At 48.0% G+C, this 25,640-nt stretch overlaps 1 protein-coding gene and 1 pseudogene across 9 annotated transcripts in view; both read left to right on the top strand.

The window, feature by feature from the left end:
- Positions 1–25,640, top strand: part of CALD1 (caldesmon 1) — a 192,555-nt gene that overhangs the window by 106,790 nt on the left and 60,125 nt on the right. For 4 of the 9 annotated variants that reach the window (XM_036010921.1, XM_036010925.1, XM_036010926.1 and 1 more), the window contains exon 1: positions 1,819–1,940. The exons of 3 other annotated variants lie outside the window; for them this stretch is intronic. In XM_036010921.1, coding sequence (XP_035866814.1) covers positions 1,834–1,940 — 107 coding nt within the window. In that variant the 5' untranslated portion in view covers positions 1,819–1,833. Of the gene's footprint in view, positions 1–1,818; positions 1,941–9,411; positions 9,630–25,640 lie in introns of those variants that run through there. 2 more of the 9 variants (XM_028525750.2, XM_036010924.1) reach the window with 2 other exon arrangements.
- On the top strand, positions 22,181–24,702 carry LOC118497187 (annotated as a pseudogene).

Consider the following 25,640-nt stretch of genomic DNA (forward strand, 5'->3'; position numbering starts at 1 on the left):
GCTCTATCCCCACTTCGCTGAGAGTTTTTATCATTAAGTGGGAGGAGCCAGATTTCATCAAAAGCCTTTTCTGCATCTCTTGATAGGATCATATGATTTTTATCCTTCCTTTTGTTTATGTGGTGTGTCAAGTTCATTAACTTGTGGATACTGAACCGACCTTGCATCCCAGAAACAAAACCCATTTGATCTTGGTGTATGATCTTGTTAATGAATTGCTGTATTTGCTTTGCTAATGCTTTGTTGAGGATTTTAGCAACAATCTTCATCAGGGATATTGGCCTATGACTGTTATTTTGTAATGTGTTTGTATATTTTTGGGATCAGGATAATAGTGGCCTCATAAAGTGGGCTTGGGAGCCTTCCCTTCTCTTCAGTTTTTTGGAAGAGTTTGAGAAGGAGAGGCGTTACTTCTTCTGTGGATATTTGGTAAGATTCCCCTGAGAGGCCATCCCAGTTCAGAACTTTTGTTTTGGGGCAGTGTTTTGGTTACTGATTCAATTTTGTTGCTAGTAATTGGTCTGTTCAGAGTTTCTGTTTCTTTCTGATTCAGTCTTGTAAGATTGCATATTTCTGGGAATTCATCCATTTCCTCTAGATTGTTCAATTTGTTAGCATATAACTGTTGGTATCACTTTCCTATAATCTTTTGTATTTCTGTGCGGACACCTCAAGAGTGTGACTTGCCCCAGTGGGATCAGATGCCTACCAGAACCTCCCATTTGGTCTACCATTTGTGGGGCCAATTGGGTGGCACTCAGCTGGAGCCTGAAGCCAGCCACCAGGCGGGTGTGTTGGTTCTTGGGCCTCTCGGGAGGGTCCCCGGTGCAGGTAATGTCGGGTGCTGCCGGTGACTGGCCTGTAGCTACCCGTTAGGAGCTACAAAGCAATGTGAAGTTGGTAGCTGCCTGTGCTGGGTAGATGCATGGTGGAGGGGCCGCGCTGTGAACTGAGGTCAGCTGCTACCAGGATTGCAGCTGGGGTAGGTCAGCAAAAGCCGAAGGCACGTTGATACCTGCCAGCTTCCCATAAGGCTCAGCTGCTGAAAGAGCCTCTGGCAAAATGCAAGTTGGCTGAGGCAGGGTCTCAGGGAGTTACCGGTGTGGGGTGCGTGATGTTCACCAGGTTCATGCAGGTTCAGATTTGGCACCGGTGCTGGGCCTGAGGCCACGGATCAGAAGCCTCAAGAGCCCTAACCAGTTGGTTGGGTGTCGTCCCACAAAGCGAAAGGTCACCAGTTCTATTCCTGGTTAGCGCACATGCCTTAGTTGCAGGGTCAGTCCCTGTTTGGGGCACTCACAAGAAGCAACTGATTGGTGTTTCTCTTGCAGATCCATTTTTCTCTCCCCCTCCTTCTCCCTCTCTTCCCCTCTCTCTAAAAATAAGTAAATAAAATCTTCTTGAAAAAGCCTCAGGGGACCCTAGCGCCAGCTGCCGCCTGCCTGCGCCCCGTTGTGGTGTGGCGGTGTCTCTGGAGTCCTCAGGGTGGAGCTGGTGGAGCTTGTCGGGCTAGTGCAGCTTTGGTTGTGTGGGGGCAGAGCTCAACCCCAGGACAATGGAGGGTGTCCCTCCAGCCCTCGCCCTGAAGCCACACGACTGAGTTTCTCCCAACACCCCCAGAGTTTGACAGAATTCCTTGCGTGTTTCTAAAGAAAGACTGCAATGCGGGCCCAGGCTTGATGTTGCCGAAAGAACCTCGGGCCGTGCGCAATTTGGGCGAGGCGGGGTCTCGGGTAGTATGTAAGTACTCAGGGTGAAGCTGGTGGAGTTCCGCAGGGCTAACACAGATCAGGTTTGGCCGTGCGTGTGGGAGGAAGGCTCTGTGCAGGCACCATGGCGGCTCCCCCTCCAGCTCTCACTCCAAAGCCACGCAACTCAGCTTCTCCCTCTGCTTCTCAGGCACCCCTGGCGCCTCTGTCCCTCCGCCTCCAGAGCCTAAGGTGAGTGCCCGGGAGTGACCGTTGGTGTGCTGGGGTTTTAAGAGAAGGAGGTCTGGGATTCCAGCAACCTTCTGGCTCGCCCAGATGGACAGAATCCCTGCTGATTGTCACAGCCAGGTTCTTCTTCTCTACACTGGTGGTCCAGGCTGGGGTGCCCAGCGTGGGGCGGACCCCTCATTCTTTAGGGGGCACCTTTACAGCTGAGATAACCCCCTGAGTATCTGAACCTCCCCAAGTGGGTGCAGGGCCAGCTTGTTTCCAGTCTCCACCCCTCCTACCCAGCTCGACGTGGCTTTTTCTTGATATTCCTAGTTTAGAGACTTCTGTGTTGGCTAGTCCTCAGACGGTTACCCAGGTTGATGTTTCTATCGTTTAGTTGGGGTTTTCCATTTGCCACGGGAGGAAGTGGGCACAGTGACCACCCACTCCTCCATCTTGACCAGAACTCAGAATCAACTGAAGCTGTAGTGTATTAAAGATGGGTTTCAGGCTGGAGAAGAGAGGGCAGTTGGAGATATATTCCTTTTAAGAGAGAAACTTTTCTCTCCAGAAAAAGAAAGTAGTCCAGCCGGTTAAAAACCCCAGATTTTAAAAAGAACTTAGACAGTAGACCTAAATAATTGTTGCAAAAGAGTTCACACAGACGGGGAGCGCCTCCTTGCGTGTGAGCTGGAGGGGCCGATTCATGCGTGACAACACAACTAGTTACCAAATGCGTGCCGACGCGAGTGGGCTCAGACCTTCTCGTGCGTGCTCCTAAGGTGATGAATGACAGAGAAATACCATCAAACCTAGGAAGACTTCCTAAGTGTCCGGGGGCCAGACACTGGTCCTTACGGACTCACTGTAACTCAGGGAAGCCAAGAACCTTGGCAAAGGAGCAAGAGTCACTCTGTCGGGGACAGGCAGGAAGCTTCAGGAAATGTCAGGCAGATGGTGGCAGATGCCAATTAATTTTCCACTGAACAAACGTTCCCTTTAGGTAAATGTTGGGGTGCACTGCACTGACTGAAGGTGTGTGTCCCAGTGCCAGTGGGGGGGTAGAACCAGAGGTCAGGATGTGCTGAAGGGGAGGAATCAGCCGAGGAATACTGGGACTCCAGGTCTGGCCTTGGGAGGGAGAAATGCCCTCCGTGTGACCGAACGGTGGTGTCACAGTCAGGGGGCTTGTGCTTCACCACGAAAAACACAGACGCATCCAGACAGGGTGAAGGGGTGTCTCAGTCCCACACTCGCATCGTGTTTCATTCTAGACCCTAATGTGGCATTGATGGTGGCATTGACGGCGGTCCCACGGGGGTGAGAGCGGAAATGGAGGATGGGGAGGAGGGGAAGGTGTTCGAAGTAGGCAGATCCGGACACAAGCAGATTTGGGGGGGATGGCTATTTCCGGGGGCCCGAGAGAAAGGGCTGTCCTAGAGAGCACACAAGGCACTGTTAACTTTGAAAGTTTTCTTAAGCTGGGTGCTGAGCACATAGTTGTCTGCTCCAGTTTCCTTGTCCCCTTTTAGTTTGTTTGAAAGATTTCAATGTAAAATGTAATTTTAAACGGTACAGCAATTTGAAAGCTGTCACCCATGCGTCCTCAGTTAGAACCTGCCTATGGGTGTCAGTAGAGTCACACTTAATTCACACAAAGAATGTAATTCCTAATGCCATCTGCTCCTGCAGGACTACCACCGCAGCCCCCGTCAAACGGGTTTTTTAAAAAGCCCCTCTGGTTGCTCCTGGAGACTGTCTCACACAGTGGCAGACTCTACCACCCTCTGCAGCCTGCCACGGCTTCCTGCTGGTGGGCCCAGCCCCCGCGAGGCCCTGGCCCCTCTCTGTCATGAGGTTGTTTGCAGAACACCCTCCCTGGCCACTGCCCTGGGGCCCACCTGACCCTGAGCCTCTGCGTCAAAGACGTGGCCCTTTCAAGATTCCAGTGCGGCCACACATTCCTTTCAGGCCTCCAGAATTCCAAAACCACTCTGCTCTCTGTACAGTAGAAGGAATCGTGCCCCTCTCCTGCGCTGTGTTACTCAGGGCATCACCTGAGCGTCACCTGAGCGTCACCTGAGGGTCAAGGCGAGGCCTGGACTCAGAAAAAACCTTGTGGAGACAGCCTCAGCTTCTCCACGGCCCACATTTCCTAGGGCACAGGCATGCGGCCAGGGGGCTGGCTCAGGGAGCAAGGCCAACGCATTACGCAATAGCAGACCACTCCCCCAGCCCCTGCCAGTCATCTCCCCAGGCCCGCCCCCCACTCAGAGAGGGGTGCCCAGGTGCACCTCAGCTCCAGCCGTGGGTACAGCTAAACTTGAGGCCAGGCATTCACATCACTTCACCTTCCACCTCAAGTCAATTAGAGAAAAAATAATAATAAATTAACTTGGTCAAGGCCATTATTGGCATGAAGCCATGTGCGTTCATTCTTTTATGCAGTACGTACTACAGAAGGCCTACTGCGTACCAGGTACTGTGCTCGATGGGGTGACCGGAAGGTCACAAAGATGAGTAAGATACACTCCCCCTCCTCCAGGAGCTGCCAGCCTAGGAAGGGGGTGGTGGGCAAACACATACCAAAGCAGTAGTGGTACCACCTAGAACCTTGAACTCTGTGCTGCCTCAAATAGATAGTTAGACATCCCAGGGACTGGAATTCAGGGAGGGGCTCTTTGAAAGATTTTTTTTCCCTTTGTGAAATCAGGGTTTGTGTTCCTCAGTTTCCTATTTAAATGACCAAGATCTTAGACAAGACGAATGCAGCACCAAGTATCCTGGAAGGGTTGCAAAATGGGCCTCTGAACACAGCATAACAACAAGAGTTGCTTTCCAGTTCCATGCTGGAAGTAGACTAAGCAATAAACCTGGAGGAGAAAAAAAAGTCTGGATGGAGCACAGAAATGAATGGGTGATCTCTGGAAGAGACGCTCTCATGGACACGAAGACGCTGTTAGGCTGTGTGAGCAGGAACGTGGCAGGCAGCGCTGGGACGGTGCCCAGGGGGCGGGCGACCTTGGTCTAGTCTCTAGTATGTCCGATTTCGGTTTCTCACATGAAGCGTTGTTATAGTTCAGGCTGATATGAAAAGAATGGAGAATAGGCACTGGAGTCTAGCCTGGAGAAGGCGAGACTAAAGGATGACGTCATGCCTGTGGCCCTAATAGAGACAAATGGAGTTCTATTTCAGCAAGGGGAAGTCAAGTTCAATAGCAGAATAAATAGAGCATGAGGGTGATTCGTCACTGGCACCTTGGTCATAGGACATCACCCTTGAAGTGTAGGCCTGTATAGCTCTACTGCTTTCAGAGTTTGGATCGCTTTCTATCTTGCGTTAGAATTGTTGTATGTGTATCTCATCTCCTTTTGGGCCTGACCTTCTCATCTGTGGGTCCTCCACAGCACTTAACTGCGTGACTTGATTGCAGTAAATATTCAAACAAGGTTCGGTGAGGAGGGGGTTGGGGGAAACATGCTGGGCGGAAACTGTATGGCCACCATTGTGGAGGAGATAGGAGCGGGTAGCACCCCAAGACATGTTACAGGTCTAGACAAAGACCAGGCCAGGAAGGGTCCGGGAATTCATCAGCAAACACCTTGAGGACTCTAGTGAAGGACAGGAAGTTGCATGGGAAGATTAGGATGAGGAGTAAATCATGACTTTCCAGAGCATTCCATGCATTCATTCCTCCACCCACCCACCCAGCCCACCCTATCCTCCTAAAGGAACACACAGTAGGAACCTCAAAGACATTAGCCAAGAAGATGGGGAAGGAGAGGAAAGAAGGAGGAAAGAGGGGAGTCTATCCTTTCGACAAAAGGAGATAGATAAAGGGGGAAGTGTTTCACGAGAAGACTTCTTAGGAGGATCCATGAGAAGAGCGCTATGACAGGGCAACACAGAGCACTATAGTTTAAGCGAGTATGTCCGGGGCCATGAGGTGGGGAGGGGCTGGGAGAGGGGCAAGTGGGAAGTCCTCAGCTGTGGAAGGAAGACTATTAAGGGGCCAAGGGAAAGGAAGAGAGAGGTTCTGCTGCCGTTGTGTAGTTAACTCCTTCGCCTCCGTTTCCCTTCAGCCCGTGGGGAGCGGCTGTCTGGGTGAGACCTTCTGCCTCATTCCAAGATTACAGAGTATATGAATCTCTTCATAAGAAAATTTTTCTTTAAGAGCCTTTTTAAAAAATGCCCTTTCAATTACTTGAACTCTTGGGTCAGTTGTCTTTGGGTTTAAGTTGAGTTTCTGTAGGAGGAAAGCAACTGTGTGTGTGTGTGTGTGTGTGTGTGTTAAGAACACGAAGGCGCTTCCCACATACCTCTCTCCGCCCCGGGGAATAGCTCCAAGGTGCAAGCTGCTCTCTAACCACTGCAGACCGTAAAGTCTGGAACAGATCATGTGGCCTAGTCTCCTACCTCCATGAAGTAAAGTTATTTTTTCAATCATATTTTATTAATGAAGGACCACCCTGTGGTGGGAGCTAGTCCTTTTCTCTCTCACTGACCTCCCTCAAGCCTTCCCGGTTCAGACTCTGGTGCAGAACTAGACAAAGTATCCAGAAATGACGGGTGCAATGAAGAACTTGAGAGCGGCCAAGACTTGGGTTTCTCCTCTAGTAAGAGTCCTGAAATGTCCTGTGTGCAACATGCCATCCTGTCCTGTGGCCTACCATCTCTGCTGAAGGGTCATGGGCCCGGTTGTCCGTGGTGCCACAGACAATGGTGATTCATTCAGTTCTCAGAGACAGCCCTGGAAGTGGACTCTGGGTACCCGTCTGTGCTACACAACAAAGGCGCACGTGCCTGCTGGTGTCTGCAGGAACGGAACACTGCTCACGAATCACCTTTTGACAGGTTCTTCCTCATTTCTCTCACCTGGCCTCTCCAACCCCAGCCAGCTGGACCTCCGGGGGCTCCTTGGAGGCTGTTGCTCACCCCGGCCTGCTCTCCCCTGCTCACTCACTTCTCTGCCTGCCTCTCGAGTGCATTTAATCTCCCTTGGCTTTTGTGCTCTTTCTGTTCCCCACTGGTGTCTGCCCAGGTCTGACACTCACTTCTTTCTTCATATCCTCAGGTCAGTACCCTACAGATAGCACAAGTTTTGACACCCATGAGTTTTACTGTCTCAGACTAAAGACAGACAGTTACATCGCAAATGCATTCCGTTAATGACAAGGGGGCCACCCAAGGGTGTATGTGTGTGTGTGTGTGATTTCTTCTCCCCATCCTCACAACTAGGAAAAGAGCTTGGTGGATAGCTTCAGACAGCTGGCCTTTGGCATACTTTTTACACGATCTTATGAGCTTAGTTTGAATATGCCAAAACTACATTTGCCACCTCAGCATCAGGGTGTGGCGGGGCGGGGAGGAGGGGAAATTAGGAGGTGAAATATACTCCCAAGGCCAAATGAGTCCCATAAACAAATGTATTCGTTTTTTCTGTCACTGCTGGAACAAATAACCACAACCTTGGTGACCTGAAACAGCACAAACTCGCTCTCCACTGTTTTAAAGGTCAGAAGTCCAGCACAGGTCCCGCCGGGCTGGAATCAAGGTGTGGGCAGGGCCGCATTCCTTTCTGGAGGCTCCAGGGGAGAATGCATTGCTTTGCCTTTCCAGCTTCTAGATACCGCCGTGCTCCTGGACTCTTAGCCTCCTTCCTCCTCCTGCTGGTCTTCGGTCTGGGCAGTACTTGTCTCTCTCTGACCATTCTTTTAGGGTCCTGTCTCCCTGGGACCACAGCGGGAGAGGGTTCTCTGACTTAAAGACCCACGTGACTAGATTGAGCACATCGGGATTATCCGGGATAACCTTTGCATCTCAAAGCCTCTAACTTAATAACATCTAAAGTCCCTTTGGCCATGGAAAGGAACATACTCCCGAACTCTGGGGATTAGGACATCCTGATATCTTTGGGAGGAACATTATTCTGCCTGCCACAGCAAGCTGCTGAACTTTTTTTCAAAGGAAAGAAATTACATGGGCAACATTTGGTCCAAAGGAGACTGGCAAGATGCCTCGATCCATGTTTCTAGCTCAGCTCTGGAGCAATGAAGTCGTGCCAACATCCGTGAGAGTTTCATTAAGGCGTCTTGTGTGAGGGCGGACATAGCTCTTTTTATGAGTGTCTCATGTCCTTGACGTGGTCGATATATGTTGAATAACAACATGCATAATCGAAACGATATGTAAATGTGTATGCGCATCGTGATACATGGAAATAGTTAACTCGGAAGTTCATGAAACTGTATCGACTCCATAAATGATGACTGTGATGACAGCGTAATGGTTAAGTAGGAAAACAACCCAAATTTTCCAGCCTGTTGAAGTGAAGAGAGCATTTAGCCTAATTAAATTACGCCTCTTTAAGTTGAGCACAGGAGTGGCTGCGGGAGTTCCGCTCCAGAACATGAAGCGCATTGTTTCAGCGCTCCGCGTTCCTGTGTCCGTGTTGGTGACGTGGCACTGTAGATCTCAGAGACGGTTTTCATTCTAGAAAGGGGACCTTGACCTGTGAAGTTGATTGCTTCTCCTGCTCTTTCCCAGAAGAACCACCTCAACCTTCCATTGTGAAGATCTGAGTTGTTCTTCTCGTTTGACCGAAAGCCAGTCCCCTAAGGAGCTCAGGGCCCCAGCCCCCGTCTGCTCTTTGCCTGTCAGAGGTAAAGAAATGTATTTATGACTCAGGCCCAGAGGAGGGACATCTCCATGATAGAGTCAACACCGCCCCACCCTCAGGGGCTAACATTTGGCTCCTTTCCAAGCTGTTGGCGACCAGGCTTCCTTTCCCCGCTGGGTGGATGAGGTCACCAGCAGGGTGCCGTGGGGCAGACTGGGCCCACATACCCCAGGCTGGCTGTTGCGTTCATTGCATGGAGGGGTATGGGCACCAAACATTCTGCCCGCTGATTGGGCAGTCTCTCCTCTTCTCTTTGCCTTGGCTTTGCACTTTCGTATCATGCTTGCATCTTTCCCTGGAAAAAAAGGGATAAGAGGAGTTTCTTAGATTTGATTTCTCAGTGGGAACTGTTTGCTTTGGAAGCCACCTCCACCAATGCTAATTGAGAACAGAGCTCGGAAGGAGGGCCTGGGAACTGCACCCGATGAACTTTTCGGTGGGCTGATATCTGTTGATCCCTTCAGAACTGAATTGTGTGTGCAAGTGATACTATGGTCAGCTATTTTTCACACAGGTTCAGGGTTTTTCCCTTCGACCAGTTCTCTAGCTTGGGATAATTTATTTCTAATTAATCATATAGTCTTCATCATGACAGCTTCTGGGGGTCCTGGCCCCTACTGCCCAATAGCAACATTCTGGAAATCTCCGAGCAATCGGTGCCCTTTACCATCTAAACACGATGGGCTTCTATTAGAGAGATTACAGTAAAAAATAACAATCAGCTCTCTGATGATCCTGTGCTGAAGGGGAAAAAAAAAAAAAAACGGGTGGGGAGGAGTAGATTTGGCAGAGGACAAGCCCAGACTTTCGTCACAGGGACAGACCAAAAAGTGTTAACACAAAGGGAAAACACGGGAGCATCCTGTACACGGCCTTTCAGCCACAGATGACATGGCACGTCAGGGCGCCCGGCCCCCACCCTGACCTTCCCGAGGGTCCCAGCACCTCCAGCTCCTCCGCCCCTTCCAGCTGCAGACATGCTCAGGGGATCCGGTTCTCAGGGAAGACGCAGCCTGGCCGCGCTCTCCCAGTGAGTGCTCACTTCGCCTCTTTGGCTTCATGTTCTCTCTCTCTCCCCTCCCTCTCTCTCTCTCTCTCTCTCTCTCTCATTGTTGTGTAAAAGAAAATTTTGTGTTTAATTGTCAGAGGAGGAGGACAGAGGAGAAATCAGCAGGCAAAGGGAGGCAGCGAGTATGTGAGTTTCAGACCTGTAGGAGCCGATCTGGTCTGAACTTTGCAGCTGTTCTGATTGGTTTCCCTCATTTCCGTTTTTAATGGTGGTTTGTAGACCTTCGCAAGGGTTTAGACCTAGGCTGGAGGTTTCTCTGATCCAAATACCGGGCCACAAAGCCTTGTGTTGTCTCAAGATCTGCTGTTAATTTAGACCTGAGCCCTGTGCTCAGAATGATCCATTTGCAGGACTCAGATTTTGGCTGGAGCACACATTGCCCAATCCTTAAAGTCAACAGCCCAAAGCCCTTAATATACTGACCATCTGACTGTGTCAGAGGGACACCGAGCACATGCTATTGATCTGGGAATTGCTGAGATAACAGGCTCCAAGGTTTAGGATCATGGAATCCTGGAATGTTGATGCTCCAAGGGGCCCCTGGGTTTGTTTGCTGCGATGCTCTCATTCTAGAGACGGGAACCGAGGGCAGTAACTGGACTTACCCAAAGCCTGGCAGCAGTCAGTCGTGAAGCCTGTGGTTTTTATACCTGCAGCCAGGGCACCTTTTCACTCTGGCGCCGAGGAGGTCTGGAGAACTCCCTGCGTCTTAGAAAAAGGTGCCTCGAGAGAGGAAGAACACCCAGGGGCCTCTCAGTAAATCTTTCCCATTTTTGAGAGTTTTGGCACTGAGTCAGCATGACATTGTTGTTCCAGTTGCTCCGGCATTTGTGCAACAGTAAATCAAATAAACAGAGGAACTCAGCGGGGTCCTGAAAACGAGACCCACGTCCACTCTATTAGCAGGTCTCTTGGACAGCCAGTTTCTGGAAGTGTGGTTAGTGAGCTCGAAGGGTGGGAGAGGTTATCTGTATCGTCCCGTGGTTATCAAACTAGTTGGCTTGTTTGTTTGTTTGGGGGCTTCTTGTAGAAATTTAATGTTACAGAGAATTCTGTTCCATCAGGGAAATGGGCTGTTAAGTAGGTGGTTTGGGGTGCAGGGCACCTCATCTCCACGACACTCCCCAGGCCAGCCCCATGGTTCACTCCCACCCCACTCCCCGGGGCTCCCTTCTCTCCCCACCCACTCCACACAAAACTTCCTTGGAATCCTAGGTTTCCAAAAAACAGTTCAGAAACATCTCGTTCAATGCCTCTGTTTCCAGTGAGGAAACTGAGGCCCGTGGCAGGGAGGGGTGGGTGGTGGTGAAGGGCTTGCCCAGGGCTACACAGCTGGTCAACCACACAGCCTGGAATGCTAGGGAGAGAGCCCTCTCTCTCTGTGTCTGTCTGTCTGTCTGTCTGTCTCTGAGTCTCTCTCTCCATTCCTGGTTCTGACTTTTCCCCCAGTCCATCGTGCTTATGGCTCTAAAGTTCTATCAGTTCACTTTCTCTGTGTGTCTCTCACTCCTCCCCGCTCACCTGAATTTCCTGCATTTAGCGGTTGCCACCACCCACTGCACAATCGTGGTTCCCTCTCCTCTGGGCCCAGCCTCCGTCTCTCTAGCCTTTCCGGCCTTTCGATCCCGTCCCTGCTGCCTCCACCTCCCCCTGCCTTTGAAGTTCTCCACAATCTGCCTTCAATATTTTTTTCCCTTCTGCCCTCCCCCTCCTCTGGCCCAACCGGACCACTCCTTGCTCCCCAAGCTCATCCCAGACGAGCCACCTCCATTCCTTGGCTCCCTCAGTTCCCTAAGCAGGCAACACCCCCGGTGACTCAGTTTCCTTATCTGAAATGGAGGCATTAAACAAGATTAGGTTTCTGAACTGTTCCTCAGAGGCGTAGGAGTCCAGAGAAGTTTTAGTGGAGTGGGTAGGGTCCCTGGGGAAAGAAGGCATGGGGAGTGAGGTGGGGGGAGTGATGGGGTGTGGCGAGGGGTGTGGGGGAGATGAGGAGCTCCATCTCGTCTGTCTGACTTCCTTCCTGCCCTTCAAGGCCCTGATCCAGTGCTGCCTTCCTCCACATGCCCTCCTCAGTCCCTCTTTCCTCTCCGCTCTAATAACCCTGGTCCCTCCTCCCACTATTAGCCTCGTACTCAAGTTAGTGGTGAGCAAGCCTGCTACCCCCCTAATAGGTCGATGGTCATTCATTGGCGGGCAGGAACCATTTTGAATCTTTGAATCTTCCGTTTCCAGCCTGGTGCTGAAGCTCCAAATCTTTCCTTTAAGTTTCCTGTTATTGGATAAATGCAACAGCTCGTCCGAGGTCATGTTTTTCACGTGGGTCATTTGAGCACGCGAAGCCTCTGCACCTTTTGTTTTGGAAGAAGTAGCAGGTTAAATGCCAAAACAGGTCCCCAGCAAAATGGATTTTAAATTCCTTTGCATTTGCATCAGATAATTATCCATTTCATCACCCACAGAGCAAGATTGGCAGTGGTTTATTTGTTTTTTTTGTTGTTGTTTTTTTTTAATGAGGCACATTAAAATTCCTGAATGTGAAAACCTACCCCAGGCCATGTTATCTTCAGGGGCAGGTGTGACTGGCGAGCCAGTTCTTTAGCGGAAAAGGTGCTGCTTCATTTGTTCCTGTTACATGGCTGAGAGGTTCTGCCACTTGGAGCCTCATATGTTTGCCGCTGCTTTTCTCATTTCCCCAAAGCCCTAGTAAAGTCTTCTTGAGTCAGGATTTTGGGTTCCTTGTAAATACTCATGCTTTAGTCCACGAACAGTTAAATTTCCTCTTTGCCGCATCCTGTGAATGAAAGGTTTCGCTCCTCTGCCGCAGTGAAGCGAATGTGGAAGGGTATGTAAACTTTACAACCTTGGAATAAAAAAAATATATAGGACATTATTTAGTTCATCCTACTGTTTTCTGAGGAAACTAAGATAAAGACATGGCAGGGAAATAAATGATGGGCGTAATTATAGAAGATTCAGCAGATGTGACAGAAGAAATGTACATAAAAATGTTCAGTTTATAAAAAGTCTAGGAATGCCTGGATTATCCAGTCTTACCAGGCAATGGAGCATGACAGTTTTCCAGCATGCTGAGTTTTATAACAAAAAACCCAAGAACTTCATTAAAACTCTCTTTCCCTTCTTTAAAATAGATACCACTACACCTTTGAAACACTGCCCAGGTGCTGAGGACTGTCGCTATGAACACAGGTTTTGAAATCATGCTGTGAAACGCTGACACCTCAAGACTCCCATCCGAAAGCGGATGCCATTATTAAGTGATGTCCTCCGTCTTCTTATTTGTGTCTTTTATCTCTTCTAATTGCTGCCACAGCACCCACCTCTGGGGACCCCGTTTTCTCTTCTTCCGTAGCCAAAGATATCTGTGAACCCCGGCTTGTTAGAAGGGTGTTCAAAGTAAAAGGCAACAGTCCAGGGCAGGAGGAGTGAGGGGCCTTCTCTCTGACGAAGTCAAGGGCAAGTGCACTTTGGGACTCTCGGTTTACATACCAAACTGGCCAGTTCCGCTCACTTGGAGGTTCAAAGATTGGTTTTAAACAGTTGGGTTTTCTGCATGTCTTACCTGGTGAAGGGTGAAATGATGACTGGCAATGTATAGATGAAAAATGAGAAAGAACAGCAGCGAAACAGGCCATTGTGCTTCATGTCTATTAGGAACTCTGCAGATAATGTTGTTGAATCGCCCGTGTCCTGGTGACCCCAAATCCTTAGGGAGGGAGTCTCAGCTTTCTGTGTGTGTCGTCCTGGCTGGCTGGCCACAAGCTCCCTGGCCTGGTAGTTGGCAGCCCCAGGCCTTTCCCTCTTTGTCGATGCCATTTGCACTGCTCATTTCTCTTTCCCTCTCCTTCCCTCTGACCTGTGCCTGTGCCTGAAAGGAGCCCCCACATCATGCTGCTTCTCATGTCCCTCCCAGCCCATCGAAAATGGCTTTGCAGCTGCAGGTCTGGTGCAGCAAGAGGAGTTGGGGGTGGGAGGGGGTGGAGAGGTGCTCCTTTGACCTCTGGAGGCCAGTGTGTTGCTGGCCTTTCTGACTGGACCAGTGAGGACGTGTTTTTTCCCCCATAAAAAAAACACACACACAGTTTCACTTCCCGGTCCTAGCTGCAGCTGTGTCTCTGGTCCAGAAAGGTGGTTGAGGGCCGGCCGGAGGTCCCAGCTGCCATGTGTAATGTTTGAAGTTCCAAACACTAACTTGCAAATTAAACTCTTGGAAGCAAACTTTCCATAAAGGCGGGACTGTCTGGATTCATTTCCAAGCCTAATTGAATTTTTAAGAGGAGCCTTAAAACGATCTGTAAACCTCACTCATTTCTGTGCATTCATTCCACAAATATTCGTGAAGGGTTTTCCTATGCCAGTTAGTGCTGCTGGATTAGGCACTAAAAAAACATAAAAAAAAAGACAAAACACAGGCTCTGGCTTTATGATTATCTGGCCTTCTAGCTTCCCACCCACTGCAGGCATCTGTCGCCTGTCCCCCTCAAACCCCCCTCCCCCCGGCAGCGTCCCTAGCACCATTTCGGGCTGTGGGTGCTCTCAGACCCGGTTCAGCCACCTGATCAAGCATTCGCTACATCCGTCTCTTCCTGCTTGCTTTTTGCCTCCAAACCTCTGAAAGAAATGCAAGTTACTTTTAGCTTATACTTCAGTGAAAATAATCTTGAATTTAATAAACTTAGGTTTATTTTATTAAGATTCAGCGCCATATCCTTACATGTATGCATTTGAAACAAATATGTCGCAAAACGGTGCTCACTCTTGCTGTGTACCATGCTCCCCCGATATATTTTAGCTTTATCATTAAAGCGTGCAATGTGATGATTTGATGTTGTCTATGCATTGGGAAAGGAGTCCCACCATGAAGTTCATTAACACATCCATCACCTCTTGTATTTACCTTTATATTTTTCTTTCTTTGTGTTTTGATGGGATCAGTTAAGTTCTAATCTCTTAGCACATTCCAGTTATACGATACAGTATTTTCAGCTACAGTCCCTGTCCTGTACGTTAGATTCTCAGCCTTGATTCATCTCATCACTGAAAGTTTGTGCCCTTTACCAGCCTCTCCCTATTTCCCCCAAACCCAAACTCCCAGCCCCTGGAAAAAGCATTCTAGGTTGATGTTTTTATTTTTAATTCTACATATAAGTGATATCTACACTATTTGCTCTTTTCTACCTGGCTTTTACCACTTAGCGTAGTGGCCTCTAGATTCATCCACATCGCAAACAGCAGGATTTCATTCTTTTATAAGGCTGAATAATATTCCATCATATACACTATCATATATATGTATCTAAGTATACACTATGTATATATGTGTGTTTATACACATTTTTTAATTTATTCACCTTGACTATTGTGAATCATGCTATTGGGTTGGCCAAAAAGTCTTCTTTTTTTTTCATTTTCACCAATAACTTTATTGATCTGGATATTTTGAGTATGTCGGCTATCACCTACTTGGTATAACGCTGATTGTTCTCAGTGACTCTATGTGATCGCTAATAACTTCGACTGGTCTACCTGACCATGGGGTATCCTCCAGCAAGAAATCTCCAGCCCGAAACTTCGCAAACCACTTTTGACCAGTCACAGCACCTTCTCCATACACAGCACGAATCTTTTTTTGTGTTTCAGTTGTGTTTTTACCTTTCTTGAAACGATAAAGCAGGATATACCTAAAGTGTTGCCTGTTTCTTCCATCTTCAATATTAAAATGGCTACACAAAAAATCACCAGTTTGGTTAAGTTTTTTTAAATGCAGGCTGATGTGACAGCTGTCACGACACAATCTAACAAAATTGTTTCGAGTGAAGTTAAAGACCACTAAGCTCTACTAGAGCCATTATACAGAAAAAAACTAAACAAACTTTTTGACCAAATGAATACAATAATGTAGGGATACAGATATATTTTTATTTAGTTTCCATCCCTTCTGATATTTTCTATACTCTTTTTTTTATTTCATTAAAACATGGTGGTCATGACCTACTAAATAGACTTCAGGAGTTGCAAATGGAGGTTTGAAAACCGCTGAACGTACTGCATCATCCTGCTGCTACGCTGGTCCCCGCCTCCCGAGCAGCAGCTTAGGAAGCTCTGCTGGCCAGTGAGGGCACTGGCTGCCTGCTGCCGGGGTCAGGGGTCAGCCTGGAGGCTGAAGGAGAAGCCTTCCTTCCGGGGGGGAGTCAGAGGGCCTGGCTCCTGGCCTGGCTCCTTCAGTCATGAGCCCCGTGAGCTCCATCCTCCATCCAGTAGGAAGATGGGAAGCCCCTCCATCTTCCTCCAGCCCAGCTACAGAACGGAGAGACAAGCCTGCCTGCCTGCTGCGACTCGCACAGGGGCAAGGCCTTCCGTTAAAATGACTCGCCTTCAAGTACACAGGAAAACATTAAGTGCAAGACCAATGCATGCCATTATTCAAGTGCCTTATTTTTTCCCAATTAATGTTTCGTATCAGAGAAGCAACTTAGACCACTTGTTTTCGTAGAGTGGGGAAGAAATTCTTGCAGGGGCTCTCATATTATGCAACTTCAGACATAAAAATCTCAGAACGGCATTTGTTTGCGATGTCGTAACCAGGTTTGTGTTTTAAGAAGCTCAGCCAGGTCATCCTCACTCCTCTGCCCTTACATACTTCTTCTGGCTGTAAAATCAAGGAAGCCAGTAGGTGGTCGGTGGGCTGTTAACGCATGAGCCAGGTTTGAAGGAGTCTGCCGTGCCTGATAGTATCTACTCCAGCTCACTGGATTTATAAACACTAATTCCCACTGTTTTTAAGACCGCTTTTTTATTTAAAACAACTGACATTAAGCAAAAGCGACTAGTAAAGGGAGTTACTTTTATGAAGAAGTATAAACTTGTAGAAAAAAATAGGGTACTCTTATTACTGATCTTTCACCTTTTCTTTATAAGTGTATTGTAAACTTCGTGCCATGCAGACATTGATTAGAATGTTTCATTCAAGCCATGGTATCTTTGTGGGATCTTTGCTATGCTGGTGAATTCTTCCTTGGGGCCTCACCCCCGCTAGACACGTTGTCTCTTTGAGGCTCGTTCTGCCTGCTACATTAGTTCTGCCTGCTGCATTAGCTCCCCTTGTCTTTTCTTTTTTTTTTAAGATTTTATTTTAATTTATTTTTAGAGAGGGAATGGAGGGAGAAAGAGAGAGAAACATCAATGTGCAGTTGCTAGGGGTCACAGCCTGCAACCCAGTCATGTACCCTGACTGGGAATCGAACCTGCGACACTTTGGTTCGCAGCCCGAGCTCAATCCACTGAGCTACGCCAGCCAGGGCTCCCTGTCTTTTCTTTACCTTCCCATGCCTGCTTCTGTCCTTACGAGCAGTATCTACACTCACCTTTTCCAAAACCCGATGCTCCAAATCACTCCCCTTGTGTGTAGCAGAGGAAATGTAAAGTAGTAACATAAAAAGATAAGGACTATATTCACCCCGAAGAGAAGGAAATCAGTTGGCCACTTTTGCTCTTTAAAGAGTGAAAACAGTCTTGACGCAGACCAGTGATACCCCACCGAAGGCCACAGCCTATAACTACCCTGCACGGTTTCCAGAGAAAAATACATAAAATGCAAACAGTTTTAAGTAGTTTTTTAAAAACCTAGCCTTAATGGGATTCCATGACATTGGTAGCTTTTGTAGATAATTTTCACAGCTATTTAACACATTGTTACGATATGCCTGCGGATTTACTTGAAAAAGACTGCTCCAGCAACTTTTTAAAGAGTAAGTGAGGCCCAGGCAGGTTAGCGAGCCTGAGCCTTTGGAGCAGGAGGAATGCCTTTAAGGAGGAAGCTGAGGCTCACCTCGGCTTGCTCTGAAGGGCTCTTTCTGGGGTGAAGTAGCACTGCTGGTGGGAAAGGGGGTCTCAGTACTTCTGTCGGCCAGACGCACCTCCTCTCGCAGTGCAAAATGGGCACGTTGTGACAGATGAGAAACCAGGGCAGGATCCCCCGACTCCCACATGTGTCATGAGTGTACCCCTCACTCGTGACACAGTGTGTAACTTTGCACAGCCCACTCATTTCTCTGCCCCTAAGTTTCTCCATCTGCAGAGAATGAGTAGCATACTTGTGGTGCACATTTGGTGAGCATGGAAGGAGCCAGCCAGGTGAAAGTGCATAAACCACGGGGGCTGTTGAATCCCTGTTACACTTTCTACCTGTTCCTTGCTTCTTCACTTGCCTTCCGAAGGACCCCAGAAGAGAGCTGGCTTGATATCTTAGGCCAATGTGGCGACTGAGGGGGCGAAAGGCTGCTAAATTCAAGTTGTGATTGACAGGGAATCATGAAAACATCCATTTACTTTTGAAAATCAGAGGAGGTCTTCATCTCAGGCTTTAGTTGTTCCATTGACTTACTGCTTAAAAGTGACCGCCCGTACTGCCACCCTTTGGGTAACTCTGTCGCTAAATGAAACACACTGAAAATGGGCTTTTGAGGCAAAATAAAGAATTACTACTTTTTGTAGTCAGCCTAAACTAGAGACGCTTTGAAGGAGAATGCAGTAAGAAGTAAAGATTTGTTGGCCAGAGATTTGGATGCCACCAGTCTTGAAGTCATCTTGACCGGAGCGGAGGGTACAAATTCAGAATACGGGCTTTGAACTCCAGGTAAACTTGGGTTCAGATTCTAGTCATAGCATCTTATTAACTGCATGCCCTTGAGCAAATTACTAATTTTCCCTGGGTTTCTTCGTTGATTTGTCTACAAAAAGAGGAAAATGTATGTAAAGTGCTTAGAACAGTGCCTGGCACTTACTAAATGCTCAAAAGGTTGTTGGGGGGAATGGGGGTGATGACTGACAATGGTAATGCTTGGTGTGAACTGGGTGCCTAGGAGGTGAGCCCGAGGTGGCTTTCCGGTAATCACTGAGAGCTGTATCACCATATTTTACCGTATATAATAATGCACACCCATGTTTGTGGCCCAAACTTTCATCGGGAAAAATCTTTTATTTTAATTTTTTAATTCAATTATTTACTTATTTATTTATATTTAGATACTTGTTTTTTGCATTATAAAGGAACTCTAGCATTTATTTTTAAACATATGGATATTGTTACTGCTTTCTAGAGTTACACTTTTAACACATAAGCATAAACAAAAGAATTAAACACATTTATATAAATACAGAATGAGAACCACCCATGGGTAATGCGCACCCTTATTTTTCCCTTCAAAAATTTGGGCCAAAAACATGGGTGTGCATTATATACGGCAAAATACGGTAATCCCCTGGGGCCACTGTAACAAACTCCTGGCAACTGAGTGGCTTAGAACCACAGAAACTTACTGTCTCACAGCTCTAGAGGCGAGAAGTCTGAAGTCAAGGTGTCAGCAGGGCCACGCTCCCCCTGGCTTCTGTAAGGGGAGAATCCTGCCTCCGCCAGGTCCCGGCGGCCCTCGATGTCCCCCATTTGTGGCAGCCAAGCTCCAGCACTCCCATCACTTTACCTGACCTTCTCCCTACATCACAGTGTCCTCCCTGTGCATCCAAGTTTCCCCTTTTCCCAAGGACGCCAGTTGTGGGGGATCAGGCTCCCCGCTAATGACCTCATCTCAGTTCAGTTATGTGTGTGAAGGGCTTATCTCCAAATAAGGTCACATCCTGAGGTCCTAGAGGTTAGGACCGTGGCGTATTTTTGGAAAGGGCACAGTTCCTCCCATAACATAGACACACAGACTAGAATTCAGTGCAGCAATCCTGACCCTCACCTCCACGCATGGGGCAAACCTGTGCACCCCGGGGAGGCCTAGTGTGGGAGTGACATTCTGGTATCAGTTAGGTGCGTAGTGGATACTTCCTAACCACAGCAGGGAAAGGGCTCCTTAGACTCAGGCGCTGGCCGAGACTTTTCCTTTGATCTCACAGAGAGAAGTGCACCTGGGAAGCGTGTACAGTCTCCAGTCATGCCCAGGGAAACAGCCTTCAAGTCACAGAAGGGACCGCCCCGGGCCTATAAGGAACTGGTATCACAGGAAAGATTTATTTTCCACTCACTTTCCCTCCCCTGTACACGTTTTAAAATTTCTGAGGCTCCTTAAACATTGAATTTGACCTAGGGAAGTATTATGAGTCTGTCTCTCCTAAAAGTTTATGGGCTGGGAGGGACATCCTGGGAAACGTCCCCTCCACCCAGGGAACGGAGGCTCTGTCGCCTGGCTGTCCTCGGAGCCTAAGAAGGCTAGAGCGTTATGAGCCCAGCTCAGAGCCGAGGGTACATCTCCAGCCAGGATCCCCAGGGGCCAGACGAGCAAAAGGAACACAGCCAAGGCGGAAACTGAGCATAGGAGAGAGCAAAGGTACAAATTGCAACATCTTCATATATCAGATGGGCTGCTGGCTCCACGTAAGGCACCACTCACCCAAGTAGGCAGTAGAAGGTGCCAGAAGCTGTTAGGAAAAAATTATATTAGCAAAGTAGAACCATTCAACCCTTAAACTGAGTACCGCATTAGTTTTCCTAGGGCTGCGGTAACAGAGTCCTGCATACTGGGTATCTTAAAGTCACAGGCAGGGTTGCTTCTCCCTGAAGGCTGTGGGAAGAGTCTGCTCCGTGCCTCTCCCATAGCCTCTGATGGTTTGCTGGCCACTTGCTCCGTTTTGCATATGGATTTGTCACTCCCGTCCTCTGCCTTCACATGACATTTTCTCTGTTTCTTCACATCGTCTGCCCTGCATGCATGTCTGTTCCTGGGTCCAAACTTTCCCCTTTGATCAGGACACCGGTCATATTGGAAGAAGCCCACTCTCTCTAATGGGCCTCTCCTCATCACTTGATTCCCTCTATAAAGGCCTCATTTCCAAACAAGATCACATTCTGAGGTACCAGGAGATGGGTCGTCAATGTATCAGTTTTAAAGGACACAATTCAACCCCTAACAAGTACTGAAAGATTTCAAGTACTTTCACATAGCATTTCGTAGCTTAATTCATAAGCCATAAGTGGGATGATTCTTGAGTCCAATTCGAATGCCAGCTGGCCGAAAGATATCGGGACAGTGGGGACATGAGGATGCTCTGAGGACAGGCAGTCTGTCTGATGCCACTCTGCTGAGAGACAGACCCACCTCCACGTGTAGAGCTCGGACCCACCAGCTCCCCACTAAGTTTGGGGTTTCAGCCAGCTCCAAAGGAGAATAGAAAAGGAGATTACCTTCGTCCACCAGGACACATGCATATTTCGGCATGAAAAGATCCACTGTCTGATGATAAGTTTCCATCAACCTTTAATGAGAGGTGACATGGAATAAGAGAGGGACAACAAATGTGAGATAAAAGGCATTGCATTTTTTGGAAGTTTGAGGTACAGCTCCTCCCCCCTCCAAAAAGAGAGCAAGCGAGTGAGAGAGAGAGAGAAGATAGTCAACACAGGAAGAATAAGGAAGTACCAACCATAAATAAATAAGAATTTCCCCTACATTTATTTTGCATTTGCCAGTCTTCTCTGGTGTTCACATTTTCAGTGAAAGGGAGTTTAAGATCTTTGAGTCAGAAAAACCTTTCTGCCTGATCCTCCCCTTCTTGCTTGGACAGAGCAGCAGGCCCTGGAAGACAGGGACACAAAGGATCTACTTCCCATATGAGGAGGAGGAGGAAAGGACGAGGATCATAAGAGTAATGATAATAATAAAATAATAAAAATAATTAACACTCCCTTAGTGCTTACTATGTGCCAAACGCTGTTCTAAGTCCTTTGCAAGTATGAATGCATTGAACCCTTCCACAACACTCTGAGGTACGTAAGTCCCACTACCTCCATTTACTGATGAGGAAGATGAGGCCCAAGAGGCTGATTGACTGGCCCACCCCCTCCCCGCCCGTGTGTGTGTGTGTGTGTGTGTGTGTGTGTGTGTTGACTGGCTCCTGGCTCCCGGCCTGCTCCAAGCTGGCTCCTGGTAGCTCCCTTACCACCCCGCCCCCCACAGCTTAGCACTTAACGGATGTTACTCCCTGCCTGGGCTCTCACAGTCTCACCTCTGGTCTCTGAGTGGGAGAATCTGGCAGCAATTATTACATGACATCAGATCCTGCTTGGTGAGCAAGCTCTCCCCCTGGCAGGACAGGGCTAGAGGGGGTGAGAGGAGTGGGCTGGAGAGGGCCTTTGAACTTTCATGACTCATTAGCCTTAAAGAACCAGTCCAGGGGACTACACACTGTTCCATGGGCCCTAGGAAGAGGCGATGAGCGTGCCTCTTCTCCCCGGGGGAGACCTGGACTTCCAAACAAGTAGCAGCTCCTCTCATTTCATTGTTAATACTATCACATGACTTTTCTTATGTCAACAAAAAGAAAATAAATTATTTAAATAATGTTGAACTTCTCCATAGCTTAACTTCTAAATCTTGTCCTGTTCAAGGCAAAGAACTGAGACCTGGGAAGAAGTAGATGTGCTATGTTGTAGCGAGGCAAACAGCCTAGACTTTGGGGTCAGCCTCATGGTCGCTAAAATACTACTCGAGTAACCCTGGGCAAGTGATTTGTGCCGGGTTTGCTCATCTAGACTGAAAATAAGAATAATCGTGTCTAGAAAGGGAGACCGGAAGAAAGTGCTCAATCCATTTTCTAAGGAAGATTGGTGTGGTGTGGTGTGGTGTGGTGTGGTGTGGTGTGTGGGAACACCAGCTACATTCAGAATAAGAAATACCGGAAAAACACTAGTCACAAGAACTCGGGGAACCCAAACTGCATCTGATGGTCTCCGGGGTCGTGTTTTTGAAGAGAACTTAGCTGATCTGCAGAATGATGAAGTTGCATTTAGAAAATTCAAGTTAATTACTGAGGATGTTCAGGGCAAAAACTGCCTGACTAACTTCCATGGCGTGGATCTCATCCATGACGAAATGTGCTCCACGGTCAAAACATGGCAGACCATGCCTGACACTCATGTTGAAGTCAAGACTACTGATGGGTATTTGCTCCGTCTATTCTGTGTCGGTTTTACTAAAAACTGCCAACTATTGGATCCAAAAGACCTTTCACACTCAGCATCAGCAGGCCCTCCAAACCCAGAAGGAGATGATGGAATCATGACCCGGGAGGTGCCGACAAATGATTTCAAAGAAGTGATTAATAAACTGATCCCAGATCACACTGGGAAAGGCACAGAAAAGGCTGCCAATGTATTTATCTGCCCCGTGAGGTCTTGGTTAGAAAAGTCAAAATGCTGACGAAGCCCAAGTCGGAACTGGGAAAACTCCTGGAGCTTCGTGGTGGGGGCAGCAGTTGTGGAAAAGCTCCTGGGGGTGAGACAGGCGCTGAGGTCGAACGAGCTGATGAAGACGAGCCCCCAGTCCACGAGTCTGTTTAAATTCAGACTTTTAATGGTGACAAATTTTTTAAAAAATCCTATTTCTGAAAAACAACAACAGAATAATGGTATCTATTTGATGCTGTTATAAGGGTTACAGGAGATGCATCCTGTCGATTGCCTAGCACCTAAGGCTAAGTCCTGCCCCGATGGGAGTTACCGCCATTGAATAAGCATCCTCACCGTTTTAAACAACTAACTTGTTTGCTTCACTCATTCACAGTCAAGGTGGGCTGGCCTAATTCAGTCCTCTTTAGTTTTTTTAAATGACCAGTGTTACTGTTTATTTTTAAACAGACAGTGGCTGTTGTGTTTGATTTTTTTAGCTTTAGAAGTGTCACCTACACTTGAGCAAGGAGTCAGCTTCAGCAGAGTTGGTTGTCAGCCGCAGCCTGGGCCCAGAGGAGCGATGTGAATCCTGGGGCCTCCCGCAGTCTCCCGGGGGCCCGAAGACCCCTCGCTCGTGTAGAGGAACCAGGGGGGCTCCTTCATCTGTGACGTGGGGATGGTAACAGCGTCTGTCTCCCAGGTAGTCTAGCAGTGAAATCAGAACTTGTCCATGATGGTGGTGTTTGAAAATTCTAGAGAGTCAGAATTGCCATCCATTATTGCTGGAATGGGTGTGAGTTCGTGTATTGGCTCTGAAAACGGCTGAGGCACCAAACAGGATGGGATGAACAGGACAGCCCTGCCGACACAGGTCATAACAGGGAGGCTCTCGTTTTGACGGGGAAGCTACTCCAGCATCATAGAAAGAAGCGGATGCGAATGGATGGTGCTACCGTGTGAGAAAAGAAAGAGGCAGTGAGCTCGGATGAGGACTAGAGCCGGGAGAGAGAGGCCCCTATAAACAGATAAGAAGCAGAAATACAGAAAGGGGACAGGGCTTTATTTTATTCCATATTAAAAAAAAAAAAGAAATGAAAAGGACACCTCTAGGTTCAGGCATTTGCTGTAGAACTGGGAGAGAATACCCAAGCCCCGCCCTCCTTAAAGTGGAAGACCAGGTACTACTCATTGGCCATCTATTCAACTCCCCAGAACATTCAACTTGAAATTCCTTGACTGCCTTTCTGAGGCAAAGACACCCTTCCCCCAAAAATGCACTTTAAAAAAATATATTAGCTTTGGGTTTTTTGGGTTTGGCCTTTTAAAAAAAAAATGTCTTCTTTAATCCAAAACCATAATTGTGGCCTACCAAGACAGATTGTCCTCCATACAGAGAGGATTGAATTTTTCCAGCCTCCTCCCTCAGTGGCTGTTACCCTCTCCTCGTTTCTGATGAGCTGCACATGTTGTGGAAGCCGCTCCTGGGCCCCCGACACGAGCAGCCTCTCTCGCCACTGCCAGTGTCCTAATAAGGGAATGAACACACTCCCGCTGGTGAGGTCAGAGGAGTCCAGCGGCGGACGATATTTCTGCTGATTGAGAAGGATAAGGTGTGGTTTGGCAGGTACCTCATGGGTTTGGCCGGCTCCCGACCTTGTTTTTTTCCTCTTTCTCCTCTTCACATTCCATGAAACAGACTTGGAGAATGGTTTTCTCGTGGATCCCGCAGCTGAGCTCTGAGAGTAGCATCCTGACAGACTTCACCCATGATGGGGGAAACGTGCAAGTTGGGGGTTATATGACGTTTTCATCACACAAGGAGGTTGAGGTTATAGGTTAAATCCTCTACCAGTCCAGGGGGCTGCCCCCAGCGAAGGAAGGTGTTGTGAGACACAGTCAAATTCAGACGTGGAGAGAACAACAGCTATAATGACAGTGGATTTCACTGATGTTTAATAAGTTCAGAAATATTATCTGCACAACAAGATTGGGTAACAGCTACTTTCTGCATGTAAATATCAATATAACCTGATTACAGAAAATAAAAGCAGCAAAAAGAGCCTGGCACTGAAGGTCCTAAACATGAGTGGCTCCTTTTATTTCCACTCTGACCTCTAACTAACTGCTTGCCTATGACTCCTCTCTGCACTCTGTGTTCTCAATGAGTCTCACTGCTTTTGACATAATTGCCTCTGGCCGGGACTGTTCACTCACTATGAATCAGTGTTTCTCAACCCGGCTGAAGACTGGGATCACTCGGGGAGCCTTAATGCCTAGATCTGATCTGATTGGTCTGGGACGCAGCCTGGGCAGGGGTGAGGGGCACTTGAAAAGCTCCCTCGGGCGATTCAAACGTGCAATGAAGGTTGAGAGCCGCTGCTCTAAATGCATCTTCTATCCTGTCACCCAGCTTCCAGATGGCAGAGCCAGGCTCCGTTTCTTTCTGGCATTTTGAAACCTTTAAAGAACGTACTATATGTACGAAACGAGTCGGACAGGTTCCTTCTCAGGAAGGAATGAACTGTAGGTTCAATTCATTTGTTTTTACCATAACAGTAGAGAATTGTGCTTTCGTTTCCATCCACATCAACTTCCAGACACACGGGTATTGTTTAAACTTTATTTCCCATGCGTGTGAGGGGTGAGATTCTCAGCCAAGTAATTGAAAAACCGTGTATCCATTTCAAAGTCATAAATAGTGAAGATATATTTTTAATGTTTTCTCTGTGTTGATGCAAGGTACTCAGCCCTCAGTAATGAAATTTAGTTAATAGAGGCTTCTTTGT

Source organism: Phyllostomus discolor, chromosome 10 (genome assembly GCF_004126475.2).
Source record: "Phyllostomus discolor isolate MPI-MPIP mPhyDis1 chromosome 10, mPhyDis1.pri.v3, whole genome shotgun sequence".
NCBI classification, from domain to species: Eukaryota; Metazoa; Chordata; class Mammalia; order Chiroptera; family Phyllostomidae; genus Phyllostomus; species Phyllostomus discolor.